General features: G+C 40.1%; 2 protein-coding genes across 8 annotated transcripts in view; one reads left to right on the top strand and one right to left on the bottom strand.

Moving 5' to 3' along the window:
• Positions 1-14,535, bottom strand: part of LOC147060612 (neuroligin-3-like) — a 322,266-nt gene that overhangs the window by 299,627 nt on the left and 8,104 nt on the right. The window contains exon 4 of one of the 6 annotated variants that reach the window (XR_015065495.1): positions 4,788-5,448. The exons of the other annotated variants lie outside the window; for them this stretch is intronic. The gene's annotated coding sequence lies outside the window, so the exon portion shown is untranslated. Of the gene's footprint in view, positions 1-4,787; positions 5,449-14,535 lie in introns of those variants that run through there. 6 annotated transcript variants of the gene reach the window in all.
• eda (ectodysplasin A) lies at positions 90-13,310 on the top strand. Of its 2 annotated transcripts, none has more exons than XM_085905854.1 (8): positions 90-546; positions 8,597-8,696; positions 10,393-10,431; positions 10,815-10,985; positions 11,315-11,349; positions 11,452-11,503; positions 12,006-12,130; positions 12,388-13,310. In XM_085905854.1, the coding sequence occupies exons 1-8, from the start codon at positions 247-249 to the stop codon at positions 12,646-12,648; spliced, it is 1,083 nt and encodes a 360-aa protein (XP_085761980.1). In that variant the 5' UTR covers positions 90-246; the 3' UTR covers positions 12,649-13,310. The 2 variants fall into 2 exon arrangements, with proteins under 2 accessions (XP_085761980.1, XP_085761979.1); XM_085905853.1 differs by having other exon boundaries at positions 12,006-12,136.

The raw sequence follows: 14,535 nt of genomic DNA, 5'->3' as shown, positions 1-14,535 counted from the left end.
ATAAATCCATTTGATGTCGCCTCATCACTGCCTCCGATGATGCGAATTTAGCAACCTCGTACCAAAACGATAAGGGGGCGGGGCCTACAATGTCACTACAGAGACTGAAAGACGTTCTCAGCGACCTGCCGCTGCCGCCGCTGCTGCTGCCGCTGCTGTTGCTGCACCGATGAGTCTCCACGTAAATAAATAGCCGCGGCTGACTATGCCGAGTTAAAGCGCATCTGACTGGCGCCCTGTCCAATAATGGCACCCGTGGATGGTTTCACGGGAAAAGCGATGCCCACAAGTGAGACCTGCACATGTAGCGCAAACTGCCGGAATCGGAGCAGCCGTGTCGTCTTCCTCGGATTATTTCTCCTGTCACTCTCCCTACACGCGGTCACGCTCGTGTGCTACTTGGACCTGCGCTCTGAGGTCAAAAGGGAAATAATCCACCAGAAGCGAGACTCCTTGCTGACACTGGCGGGGAGCGACCCGGGCAACACGGCGTCTGAGGTATTCCCACCAGACCCCCCGCGGTTTGAACCTGCAGATGATCTCGAGGTAAATAATAACTAGCAGATTTCTAACTAGAAATTTCTTTAGAAGCACACACAGTTTAGTTGTTTTTAGATGTGTGCATGTGTGTTGTTGTTTTTTTGTGAGTTGTCTTTGCCATTTTTCTTCTTTTTTTTCTTGTAAATGTTATGAGAAAATTACACTGTTGTAATTTCAGTGAGCTACTTTGACACTGCCGCAGCTTGGAAACATACTTTACGAGTACTCATTTGGATCTGGAACAGGTTACCTTGGAGTCTGATTTCTGCTGTATGCAAGACAGACAACAAATTGAACACCAGCCTCTCTGATACTGGCGGTAAATCAAGTTGACAATGTTGGAAATACAGTAATCCCTCGTTTCTCGCGGATAATTGGTTCCAAAACCACCCCGCAATAAATGAAATCCGCAAAGTAGAGTCACCCCACTTATCTGTACATTTTTGTGTCAATAAATGTATATGAAACCATTTAAATGCATATGTTATTATTAGAACATGAAATAATAGTTTCAAACATGTAAAAAATACATTAACAGTATAAATAACATACAGGAAATATTGTATAACTATTAAAAATATAAATATACGTGTGTGCGTATGACATGTAGATGTGACGTTCTGTTGTTAAACTTGGTTAAACAGGGACCTCTAGTGGTCACAAGTTACCATAGCAGCACTATGCGCATTTTGTAGATGTATATGTAGCTAAAGTAGGCATACTATAAATAGGACTTTAGGACTCTTTTATTATTATAATAACTTTTTATAACAAGGTGCAATACTGTAAATATGTTTTCAGAAGTCTTTTATTATAACAACTTCCTTTATAACAAAGAACAACACTGCAAATATGTTTGTAGAGCTCTTATTATAACAACTTTTTTTGGCTGGAAAAAATCCGCAATGCAGTGAAGCCACGATAAACAAACCGCGAAGTAGCGAGGGATCACTGTAATGTTAATACAAATGATCAGGTCCGGTTTCAAAGTGTCTCAATGTAAAATCAACAGGGCTGGACGGGCTATTTGGCAAACAAGGCAAATGCCGGGTGGGTCAGTTTTATCTGGGGCCAATGTGATGTTATTTACAATATGTATTATTATTATTTTTCTTCATTTCACCCTAAGAGGCCTGCCCAGAATTTTGAGGGCACAGCCTATTAATCCATGATCAATTATATACAGTGAACCGAACAAATCAACATCAGTGGCAGAGCTACATAGTCGTGAGGAGTCGGGCTGCAGAGTACATCAGACGAACAAGTTGTTTGAATAGGTTGGATAGATAAGTCCATTTAATGATCAGATCGGTGTCATTTTTTAACTTGCAGTCTTTTAACAGTGATTGGCTCCAAAATCCTGATTGTGTAAATTGGACTGCACTTTGACTTGATTCTTGATTCATATTCAAGCCATGGGTGTGTTGCTTTCAAAGTTCCTCCTAACTAAATGAATTGACGGAGAAGCTTCGGATTGGCTTCGCATTGAAAATCAAGTCAAAGTGCGGGAGCAGCTGGTCAGCCAAATAAACATATCACCTACGAGCAGGTGCAGGGCCTAAGGCTTCATGTCCATTCATTGACACTTAGATGAGTCTCTTGGGACTGAGGCCAGCTCCACCTTACGTTTCTCCTCTATAGACAGCAGTCAATTTAATGTTCATTACGTGGTCAATAGCTTGAGAAACGACACCACTTGTGGCATTTTACTCTCTTTGGTACTACATACCTCCATTGTTAGTGGTTGTGTAACCTTTTTACACCGACCAAAATTGCCATTCAAGCTGTCGAGACATGGCAGTTCTCAACAGGGATCTATGGTAGAATGGAGTATAATAGTTTGCCTGATGAAAACAAACAACTGAAATCCCCTTATTCCTGACAGTGCAGACAAAGAATAGAAATGTGACGACCTTAACTTTATTAACAAATGAGTTGTCAATGTCCTTTTCATATCCCAATGTTCAGAACCTGTGATTTTAATGCCAACGTCGTTGAGGCAAATACATGCCATAGCACTTTTCCATGGGTGAAATAAACTCAAATGAAATCTGCAGTTGCGGTCAGAGTACAGACTAATCTCTAGTACCGACATGAGTAAATATTGTTCATGCTAATGTGTGTGTTTGTTTTGTAAAACTTCCCTTCAAGAAAAAAATGAATGACAAAGCTGAGACTATTTCGTGAGTCTCGGTGTCTTTCGCAAAGTCCATTTTCGAAAGGAGAGGTTTCCTTGCCTGAATCCGAAAAGATGGGCTTGGTATTCAGTCCAGATGGGGACGTTTCATGAGGTAAAAAACTGTAGCCCAGCTGTAAATATTTAACCGCGCTGTGATGCTGTCCTCTCCAGATGTCTGCATTAAACAACTCTGATTACACATCCCACAGTTTACATAGTTGGAGAAACAGGAGCATGTGGCGTTTGGATGCAGCTGCCGCACTTGTTAGCTTTTTAGACTCTTCCTTTGAAGAATCTTCTCTGGAGGCCGAAACATTATTCATTGTGGATTTTTCACTCAGGTCTTCATCAAAGGCATTTCAGCAGTATCGCAACAGTTTAAAATGTAGATAGATACGCAACAAGAGATGACGCGCTTCCTATGAAACACAATTACGAGAAACCATTCGGGAAACTGGAGTATATTTGCGAACATGCCAGACATCTAACTTGCCAGACATAAGACATTATTGGCTGGATTGTGTGTAGCAGCTCAGCAGTTAGTTAGGTTGTCAGTTACCCATGACCCCAATGAGAGCAGGTTGTACGAAACATGTACAAAACTATTTATAAGTAGTGTTATGGCACTATTTGGCCAGTAGCACGTACTGAGTTTAAAGTCGAAGATATTCAGCAACCCGTAGCATCTCAGTATTTTTGCGAAATAATGCCCATTCAAATATGTCACATCTGAATATATTCTCAACTGTATTGTTACTCATTTCCCTTTAGACAGCAACTCGGTCACCCCTACTCGTCATTTGTCCATCCATCCATTTTCTGTACATCTTGTCCTCATGAGGGTCTGGTGTGAACTGCAGCCTAGCACAGCTGACTTGGACATGACCCAACTTGTCGTTACATAATGATTTTGGTCATGTGATCTCACGATGAACACAAACACCACCCTCCCTTCAACAGATCCAGGTAGTATGTCCTCCGATAACAATCCCAGCTGTTGAGCAGACTTGCCCGATTCACAACAGTAAAGTGTTTATCCTGACTACGTCTTCCTCGGAAGTTTGGAGATATTTGAATCTGAAGAAGAATTCTAAAGATATTCTACATCAGGACCCTTTCACTCTTTTAGGACATTACGTAGTCTGAATTTTCGGACTTTGTATCTCACAACAAAATTTTTTCTGCTCAGATGTTTGCTTTCAAAGTCCTGCACAAAACAGATGTTAAAACATCTGGAGTCCTGTCAGCAGCTATGAAAATGTCAGCTTGATGGGGCACCAAGTCCAGCGTACATGCTGTGGCGGTACCCGGGTGGGCTGTCACCAGCATCTAATTTATTGTAAAAGGGAGCCTCCGATATCAGGGATTAATCAGTAGACTCATAAAAGCACCAGACTTCTTACATGAAGCTGCAACCTTGTGGGAAAGATGGTAGCAGTATTGTCAATACGTGCAATTTTAGGGAGGACTTCATAGCTTCCCGTCTATATATCGTCCATCATTTTATGTAGACACGGTGAGGGAAAGGATCTTAAGAATGAAAAATGTTGTCTTAACTCAGCTCCAACTCTTCAAGACCATTCCAGCCAAAGAATATCAGACACATTACATATTAATCTGATCATACTGTAAAATAGGTCGGAAGCTACAAAAGGCCGCTTGTTCTGTTGCTAACTGAAAGACTCACAATGCCTGTCAAGACTTCAGAATATGCTTTAGGTTTCCCTTGCCACAGTTGTTGACATAATGTGCAAAAGATGGTGCACCTTTGGTCTATAGGCCCCACTATTCGAATTATGGCGGTTTGACAACTCCTTTTGTAGGATTTAGCCTTTTACGGCTCTGCCGCACAAATTTCTTCAACAATATGCATCGAGTGCATGCTGTCAATGCAACGCTGATGGCCACCTATTGGTTTTATTCTGCATCTGGTTCCCGTAACTCAATTTTACCTTGACCTTTCAACTGCAATTTTGTGGTCTGATTTCTCCACTATACGACAGTTTTGGATAATAACCTCTGGGATTCAACATGAGGGTATTAAGAGTGAGACCACATTGAGGGCATCATGGTTTAATAGTTGTGTTTCCCTCTGACAGTCAGTTTAAAATGTTTATGAATTCCAGTAGTTGGGGGGAAAAAAATGAAGGGGATACACAAACAGTTGCTTACTTGGTTTATACAAATCTTGTGATCATAAAATACACATCCCCAGGGTGATTGAAATGTAGTCATATCCTCACAGAACAACAGGGAATCGTGTCTTTGACCCACACCAGCAGCTCCCCTCGCTTTGAAGATTTGAAAGTCTTCTAATTATTCGCATTTTCTCCCCGTTTTGAAAACGAATAGCTTACTCAATAGTTGGCACTTGGCTTGCATACCAACACATTGTCTTCCTGATTTACTGTAATGCTGCATTCCTTTTGAAGAGTACAAAGGCTATAAATGTTCTAATGAAGTTGTTCTCATGAAATCATTTCATGTTACTTCATCAAAAACATCAGTTCTACCTTAGTAGCAGCCTGGCAGATACTGTAGCTTGTTTGTTTTTTTGGCATTTGGCTGCAGCTTCATCTCGGGCCAAAACCTTCATGTGGAATGATGATGTTTGGCTGTCAGAACAGACGAAAGTTTAATGCCATATGCCTGAACGCACACCCACACTTCTTTGAGAGGTAACAGGGCCTCGTGCCAACAGCTGTAGTGGAGATGTGGGTCTCCAACACCTGTGTACCAAATGAAAAGCAAACATCTGGGGGATTTTGTGACGATAAACCATAGTAGCCACAAGGGCTAGGCAGTTAATCGAAATGTAATCGCGATTTTGATTTTTGGATTCCCTCAATCTTAAAACCATTATAATTTAGGGAAAACCATTGTGCCGATTGACACGGCTTGTTCCCAACGTTGTGAAAGTACCCTGAATGCACCATCTTACTTGTGCAGCAAGTGTATCTGGTGTGTATGATTCTGCCCTCCCTGAACAAGCGTAGAACAGTTTAATGACACCCCAGTTGGAGTTTACTGTAAAACTAAACACAGATATTTACACAGGGTGTATATTTAAATGCAAAACGTACTTTGTTTAAAATACATTACTAGTGCTAAGGCTAAAGTCAATGCAAAATCTCATTGACAAGCTAACAGGAAATTAGCATCCATTTCTTGGAATGATATTTCTTCAAATAAAGAATATTTGCACACGAAGCTGTGAAAAACGAATTACATTAATAGACTTATTTTATTTTTTTGGTCTCATATAAGTGTGTAGCGGAGGTAGCCAGTATTTTTTTTTTTTATTGCTATTATTTTAATATAATATTTAACTTTGTTATTCATTTAAGACTTGAATGTGTGCAAGGCTGGAATGCAACAAAGGTGCGGCTGCAGCAGAATGAAAATGCAAGACTATTCCACGTGATATTTACAAGGTCATTTTGGACTTGACAAAGAGAATAAAGTGTTGAAGAATAAAGCATTAAATGTTCAGGGATGGATTGGCATTAGTCTATGATGGTAGTTTTGAGTATTTGAACAAACAACATTTTTATGAATCGTGATTTCAAAATCAATCACAAATCATTATGATGATTAGTTTTTCCTTAATCGCCCAATCTTAATACTGTTCCACCGGCCTGAAATGCTCAGAAGGTTAGACATGTATGTTAGACAGAGCAAGTAAGATTCCTTTCAAGAGTTCACAGGTTTGGAAGGACCTACTTTCAGTTTGATACTATTTTTTTTTTAATCTGTTGTTTGACTTTTTTTATTCAATCAATTAACTCAGCCTTATGTTCATATCAATGAAGTTATGTTGCATAGTTGCTTGGATGCTTTGCACTATGATGTAAAACAGCAGAGGGCACAATTAATAAAGGCCCAGCCATATTATTTATCAAGTGGGCCACTGAATTGAAACACAAAGAAAAGGTGAGTTACATTATCAAAATTGCCCATCAGTCTGTCAACATTTCTTTTGGTACCTTTGGAATGAGTGTCACTACTCATTCCATATTTTTCTGTTACTTTTTGTAAATCCCCGAATTATTTTTAATTTCTTTGGAGATGTCCTGTGAATTTGATCGATAAGATGAACGATTTGATTCTATTTCTGCTCAGTTTTTTTCTATTGTGTGAACTAATAATGATTTCAGGTTGTAGTCATGAGCCTTGGAATTTTCTTTTGTTCTGGAAAGAAAACTTGTGAAATGTCCACTGTATTACTGTAGACATAATCAGACTAGCTCTTTCTACTGGTATTGGCTAGCAGTTGTGAAACATTATCACACTTAGATCGGTTGTGATTCCAAGGGTTCTGGTTGTTTGTACAGAAAGCTTTCTTTGTGACTGAGACAGACCTCCACAGCTTAATGCAAAACATTCTCTGAAAAGAGGACCACCTTGCTGGTAGATTTGGAAGGATCCGGAAATTCCTCTTGGCAGTATTCAATAAAATAGCTTGCTCATTGAAATCAATCTGTTTGAGGATCCCTCCTTGACATCAACATGCATCACTGAACTACTGTGAGGTGCATCTGTTCTCTTAATATGGTGTTGCTCTGCAGAAAACCATAAAAAAAAAAAAAAGGAGATTCTGAAAGGTCTTTCAGCTTGGAGGACACGTTTCTCTTCTTTGAGATCATGTTAACTAGAATTATGTTCACTTTACTCAGAGCCAAATGACAAAATGATACAGAGTTATGTACAACCTTTTGAACTAAGTTAAGATGCTGCACGTGTCCTGGCTTTGAGGATGTCCATTGCATATTCTCCAAGCAGATGTTCACCCTCTCAGTCTTTATGCTGATAAAGTGTGACTGGAGTCTTGCTTGATCATTGGGTGGTCGTGTTGTGTTAGCAGTGTGGAACAATTTTTTTCCTTTTTAGTTCTACTTTTCTACTGAATCATTTAGGCTGCAGCAGCTCAGTCTGTAAAGATTCAATTCTTAGAGCACGGCTTTGAGAACAGAAGGGGGAATGTTTAAGACTCACTATGGACTTGGGAAAAAAAACACTGTGACTTGCTACTGATAAAAAAAAAAATTGACAGGTTGTTCTGTAACTGGAACTGAACTCCAAAGCTAAACTCAAAATATTCCGCAAGTTGATTTTGTCTAAAGGTGTCAACGCACAAGTCAGCACGTCATCGAGCATTCACGAGACTGTGGGTCGAGGAGACCCAGAGAGGAACAAGGCATGTTCACTTGTGAGAACACACTCCCCACTGGTTTTCTTCTTGTAAAAGATGCTCTCACACCAACTACGTCACTCCTTTCATTGACTCACATTCGTCCATTCAGGCTATAACTGCAGGCATGGAACCAGGTGCCATGTGAATGGGCAATGATCTCAGACTAAACACAATTCATGTCCTCCTTTTGAAAAGGAGAGTGAGTTTCACAGCCTTCCTGACGAAGCGGATGTGTAATGTGTCTAAACGATAGACAAAGGTGGCTTGAGTTACAGGATAGTTTACAGACCCAGTGGGAAGAACTTGGCAATACACCAATGTCCTCACTCCCACCATCCTTTCTGTACAAACTAAATCTGGAGAATGGAAACGCTGAAATTCACACGAATGCAGTAAGTCTGTCAGGAGGTAACCCAGTGCTTGTTTTCTTGCATCTCCAAAGACTGGTACCCCAACTTTTTGCAGCATTACACAATACTGCAAGGTGTTGCTAACATTCCAGCCTACTCACAAATTTGAATGGTGATGAACAAACACTGCTCAACCGTAACCATCATAATTATAATCCTCTTAAATCCGTAGATACGGCAACGTTTTATTTTTGAATAAAATGTTGATTGTAGAACTTAAATAACAGGAAATAATTGGTGTTGATATTTTTTTTTTCTTTCTTTCTTTCCTAGGGGCAGATACCACACAGAAACAGAGACATTGTTGCCACAGAAGATAACAGAGGCATAACTCAAAGGGAGAAAAGAAGTCCTGGCAAGCAACTAGAAACGGGTATGTGCTATTCCAGCATTTGCCTGTTATATTTCATTGTCGTAATTTCCCAAAACTTTTTTTTTTTTTTTACTATGGATAAAACATCAAATGCACCTGCAGCTTTTGCAAGCTAGCTATAGATGGTTATTGTCAGATGAATGTTTCCGCTGACTTAATGTTTCTTTGGAGATGATTCAGTAGTGTAAATAAGAAGCTGATGTACACTTTTATGGCTTTTAAATATTAGAAACAGATTGTTAGTGGGTTCTCAATGTTTTTTTTTACGGAATAAGACTGCTGTACCACGTTTGTTACTGGGATAATGCAGCATGCAAGCAAATAGAATGGAACTGATTATTACTTGGATGCTAGCAAAGAGTTTCACGGATAGATTTCACCACAGACAACCCTGTCATAAAATATCACATCCCCAAGATGTCTTTTGGAGATTTCCATTGAGCAATTAGGCTCCATGTTATCGATCAATCTCTACTTTCAGTGAATAGGATATTGTAAAAAGCTGAGTTTTGAAGAATATGCATTTTTCTAATCAAGCATACAATCATTTAAAAAGGCGGTCATCATCTGAGACTCTCGTGGCTTTCCTAAATCCGGTGTAACCGATTCATCATAATCGATGGCACGACAGCAAACCACATGGGCTGATATATTTGAATTAGCTGTAGTAGGTTGGTTTTTTTTTTGTTTAGAATGTTAGCTATGCAAATAAAAAAAAAATTGCAAACCCTTTGAAGTTTCATGAGAGAAAGCAACAAGTGCTACATGATCACAAGGCATTCCGACGTCTGTGGCGTGACATTGAATACTTGGAAGGAGGGGAGTTGGTGATTGTGTTTAATTTAGAAAAAAAAAAAAAACTCACCTTTGAGACTTTATACATAAATCAGTAAAGTCTTGAGCCTCTAAAGACTAATCATTCCCAGCTCTCTCCGCTGCTCGTACGAGACAGACAAAGGCATTTCTAATCCCAGCCTTAGAAGTGTGTATATGTGTGTGTGCGCGCGTCAATGTGTGTTCTCTGCCCTCCTAACGGGCACCAGATTTCAGATAGGGCTGCTCGTTAAGAAAAATCTATGCGGATGCATCCAGTCATGTAGCCAGAGGAGAAACGCCGGCCATATGTTCACAAGGGACTCAAACTGTGAGGTTTTAAGGTTAAATGGCCTTTGTAGTTGTAATGACATGGTAAACACAAAAGCAGCGAGACGGCCTTTTTGAAAAGAATTCTTCATCTACACAACCCCAAAAAAAAAAAAAAAAAAAAGCATGCTCACGCTACTTTTGCGCCCCGACATAGATGCCCCACCGTCATCTACAAGCACACATATGCGCATGGCCTGTAAAATAAAGACACAAACGCACATGCACGTTCACACACTTTCATCTGCATTCTCCATCTGGGCTTAATTCAAAGAAAAGGATTTTGGCAGGATAAAGTATCTCTCTAATGATCTTCTCCAGTTCCATTGCCTGTGAATGCTTAAGGCACTTGTTCATACAGATGAGGTGAAACCACACTTACAAATTGCTACACTAGACAAACCCACAGGACTAACTTGAGTGCTCAGTGTCCAATGTGTCGACATTGAGACGATACCTACATGGAATAAACTGAAGTCTTGAAATGAAATTGAAGATAATAGTAGTTAGAGCATTTCAACCTTGTTCATTTTGTTTTTCTTTTCTTTTCCAGACTCAACAGGGAAAGAGAAAAGGAAAGAGAGGAAAAAAGGTAATCAAATATTCAGATAGAGAATGCTGGGTCTTCTGTTATCCACGGAGGGTTGAAATTAGGGAGATTAGATTATAAATCCAGTTTTTTGTTGATTGTAACTCATCAAGTTCACAGTAAAGTTCTAAAGCTAAATCTTAAGTCACCAAGACTTCCTCTATAGGTGCTTTTGATTAGACTTTTGTGAGTGCTGGTCCATTTTTTTTTTTTTTTTATCATTATACTGATCTAATACTAACCATGTTCCTATACTCTGAGTAATCCAGATTCCACACGCCATAAACAAATCCCTGAATGTGTACCTTACTTTGCGTTATGCAGATTGTCAAAGGCCTTCAAGATCAAATAACAAACTTCTGCCATTTTCTCATCAATGTCCTTAGGCAAAAAAAGACCAATACCAGGCCCCCCTGGTCCTCCCGGCCCCCCAGGCCCTCAAGGCCCACCAGGAATCCCTGGAATCCCAGGGATTCCAGGGAGCAATGCTGTGGGTCCCTCAGGACCACCCGGGCCCCCTGGGCCACAGGGGCCTCCAGGCGCTCAAGGCCCAGCAGGTACCAAGTTCAAAAGAGAAAATGATTGGTTACTATACTACAAGAGTCCATACTCAAGTATTGGGTCTGTTCTTGAATTACACTGCATGAGCCTGCATGGAGCCACGTTCCCACGCTTGAAGGGGGCTCAAGTTGTCCAAATGAATAAACTCATCGCCTTAACAGTGAGAATTTGTAATGCAGGATGTCAAACACTGTGTGGGACTCCGGGGATCGCTCTGTAGTCTATGGCATTGCTTGTTTTGATTGAGTCACAATGGTGTCATTTTTTCTTACACTGCAGCGGTATGGGCCCAAATCCCATCATGTTATTCTTTTTTTCGTTGCAGGAGTTCCTGATAGGATGAAAACAAGAGAATTCCAGGTAGAGTGTGTCACTTACAAAAAATACAGTCAGATCCCACGCAACACTGTGAGGTGAACATCTGTGTGTCCTCGTCAATGACGTGACATTTTTACTTTTCAGCCTGCGGTGGTCCATTTGCAAGGGCAGGAAACAACCATTCAAGTGAGAGAAGGTGGGTTAGCTCTTGTTGTAGTAGATGATGATTATTGTGTTATAGTGGAGAAAAACACACCCAATTATGTGGAGGTTTTTCTGACATGGAACAGATGTGTCAAACTGTAAAGATGATTGGTTTATATTCTCACTTATACAGGGCTAACTAGTTTTAAAATCAGAAGCTGGTAAATTGTTTGGGGTTCTTTTTTCAATTTATTTTGAGCGTTTGGTGAACAAATTGCAAGATCTCATCTCAGTTTTGTTAAAAAGTGAAGACAATTTGCAAGAAACGTAAAGTCGACAGACATGAATTGCCTTCGCGGCCATATAAATGATGTGAGCCAGATCTGGTCCCCGGGCCTTGAGTTTGACAACCATACCCTCTCATGGAATTATTTTTTCGTATACTGACAGTGTCAGTCTAAAGAGATCATAGTCTTTGTGAAAAAATATTTTTATTCTATGAAACGCTTGTCAATGAATTGTTGTTTGTTCTTGTTTTGCCATGTCACGTTTAGATCTTTCTGAAGGCATCCTCAGGAACTGGAAGACAGTGTCCATCCATCACCGTATTTTTAAAATGCACTCTCGCTCTGGAGAGCTAGAGGTGCTATTGGATGGTGTCTACTTCATTTATAGTCAGGTAGAAGTGAGTACGGTCCTTGACGTAACTCTTATAATTGAGTGGTCACTTTCAATATCCAAACCCTATTTCCTTTTCTTAAACATAAATGTCTAAATTTTATTCTTCCATACATGTACAAATACAATCTACAATGTTTTTAATGGAAGCTCATGTCAACTATTCAACTAGCCAGACTGTTTCAGCTGGACCAAATATATCTTGCTCGGGGCACCGTCGCAGTCTTTCATGAAATTTATCTCTCCCCTTTTCACCAGGTGTACTACCTCAACTTCACAGACATCGCCAGCTACGAAGTGATGGTGGACTCCAATCCGTTTCTCCGCTGCACTTGCAGCATTGAGACAGGCCAGCGCAAGTTCAACACCTGCTACACAGCTGGGGTGAGCCTGCTACGTGCAGGCCAGAGAATATCCATTCGCATAGTATACGAGGACACGCTCATCAGTATGACCAACCACACCACTTTTCTGGGAAGCGTCAGACTCGGAGAGGTGCCATCTGCTGGACAGAATTGATAAATGCTAAGGGTCATCCATCGCAAGGGTGTCTGGATTTAAAGAAAAGGGTAGAACTGTGTCTGGAGGCTTCCAGTCTTGCCCAATGAGATCCTGCCAGGAAAACACTGACACCGAGTGGGGTGATGAAGCCGAGGATATCTCGAGCTCACTATCTCAACCCGGTAGAAAAGACGACGTTACGGACTGCTCTGCTTGTGCTTCCACTGATTGATTGGCCTTGATGAGCTGAATGTCGGTTTGCTCATCAAACAAGTGTCACTATTTATAGTCGCTCTTCTCATTCTTTCTTAAGAACAACGAAGGATTCTGCTCAAACAAGAATTTAAAACCTACAATTAAATGCTGTTGATTGATAATCTTGTATGTCCAAAAAGCACATTGTCTTTTTAAGAAAACAAACATAAACACCCAGATTCAAGTTACATTGTTTTATAAAATCCACACAACTGGAGTCAAGAAGTATTTTAAGCACTATATATTTTGCGCACATTTTGCACTACAATATCCCTGCAGAATATCAGTGATATGTTTTGTGACAGTGCTATTGTTGTTATCGTATGAATGCATACATTATGGAAAAATAATTTTCTATGTAAATATTGTATATAAAAATGGGATATACTTTTGTAAATTGAGTTGATTGGATTAAACGGTTTTGTTCTGCCTAAATTATGTCATTGATGTTTGAGCACCCTGCGGTTACGGATTCATATGTTTTCCTACCTTTCTCTCATGTGTGGAATCATCTGGCACTAGCACGAAAGTTGATGTGCTGAGAGGGATTCTTCATCCTTAAATTATGATGTTCCCTTTGCACTTTCATTGTGCACTGGAGAGGTTCTTCATAAATTAGTGCCAATTAGAAATATTTCCAAGCAAGGAAATATTATTTATGCTTCCTGGTACGCATACAGTACATCTGGTGTTTGAAAAATATTTTGGTCACTGACGCTAAATAAAACTATAAAAGCATCCAAATGTATGTAGAAAAAAAGCAAGAGAGCATATTAAAGATTGAAAGCAATAAGGGAAAACTATTCACACAGCTTTGTCGCAAATTGAATCAAGATGGATGCTGAGTTAAAACGTTAATGACGATCCAGACAGTGAGGAAATAAAATGTTCTCTAAATTCTTGATTTTCCTTGGGAATTCATGCATCCAAACTGCTCTCTGCTCTACTCTGTAATATCCTCAGAGGCTAAATAAAAAAGAACAGGCAGAGTTGTGAGCTGTTTCTGATAGTGGAGCCATTACCTGCATTAGTGAAATACAAATGGCAATGCGGAAAAAGATAGGTATTCCATAAACATCACTCAGGATTCTTCATAATTTAAAGGTAGGGGCCCCACAACACTTGTGACGAGTTCGACAGTTGCTTGTACTACAGACGTGCAAGTCAAGAGAAGGCTCCCTTGATAAGAGCTTGATGAAGAATCAAAGAACTTGCATTTGATAGCCGTTCCTGAGAGCGCTCAATGCATAATCTAGATAGGTGTCAATGTGAGTGAAAGGGTTTACTTAGCTGTGAAACAGACCCAAAGCATCAGGAGAAATCCAAGCAGACCCAATCTATATTCGGGAAGGAATGCGCTGGCTAGTACAATAACACCAAAAGATCTGGAAGACCACTGAACACAACTTAAGTGAAAAGTGGATGATAACAGAACACTCTCCCTTCGAGAAAACCACTTCACAATATCAAAAAAAGGCAAGCCTTCCACCGAGAAGCTTGGCCTATCATTGTCAAACTCTACAAAAATAGACTTGAGGGTGAACATGAGGTCAAAATCACAAGTAACTGTCAAAAACAAAAAGGTTTTTCCTGCGCATGTATGTGTGTGATCTTCTTCTCTGTGTGGTGTGCAACACAACTGTATAAGCA

Source organism: Syngnathus leptorhynchus, chromosome 2, assembly GCF_054491065.1.
Source record: "Syngnathus leptorhynchus isolate UIUO chromosome 2, UIUO_Slep, whole genome shotgun sequence".
Classification (NCBI taxonomy): Eukaryota; Metazoa; Chordata; class Actinopteri; order Syngnathiformes; family Syngnathidae; genus Syngnathus; species Syngnathus leptorhynchus.
Note: the sequence above shows the minus strand (reverse complement) of the source record. Positions and strands in the feature narration are given on the sequence as shown.

What these genes read in the sequence shown, in the direction of transcription:
- eda (XM_085905853.1), top strand. Translation starts at nt 247, where the DNA reads ATGGCACCCGTGGATGGTTTCACGGGAAAAGCGATGCCCACAAGTGAG. An exon ending in TGGCAAGCAACTAGAAACGG is followed by an intron (nt 8,697 to 10,392) that starts GTATGTGCTATT and finishes TTTCTTTTCCAG; the next exon opens with ACTCAACAGGGAAAGAGAAA. An exon ending in AGGCGCTCAAGGCCCAGCAG is followed by an intron (nt 10,986 to 11,314) that starts GTACCAAGTTCA and finishes TTTTCGTTGCAG; the next exon opens with GAGTTCCTGATAGGATGAAA.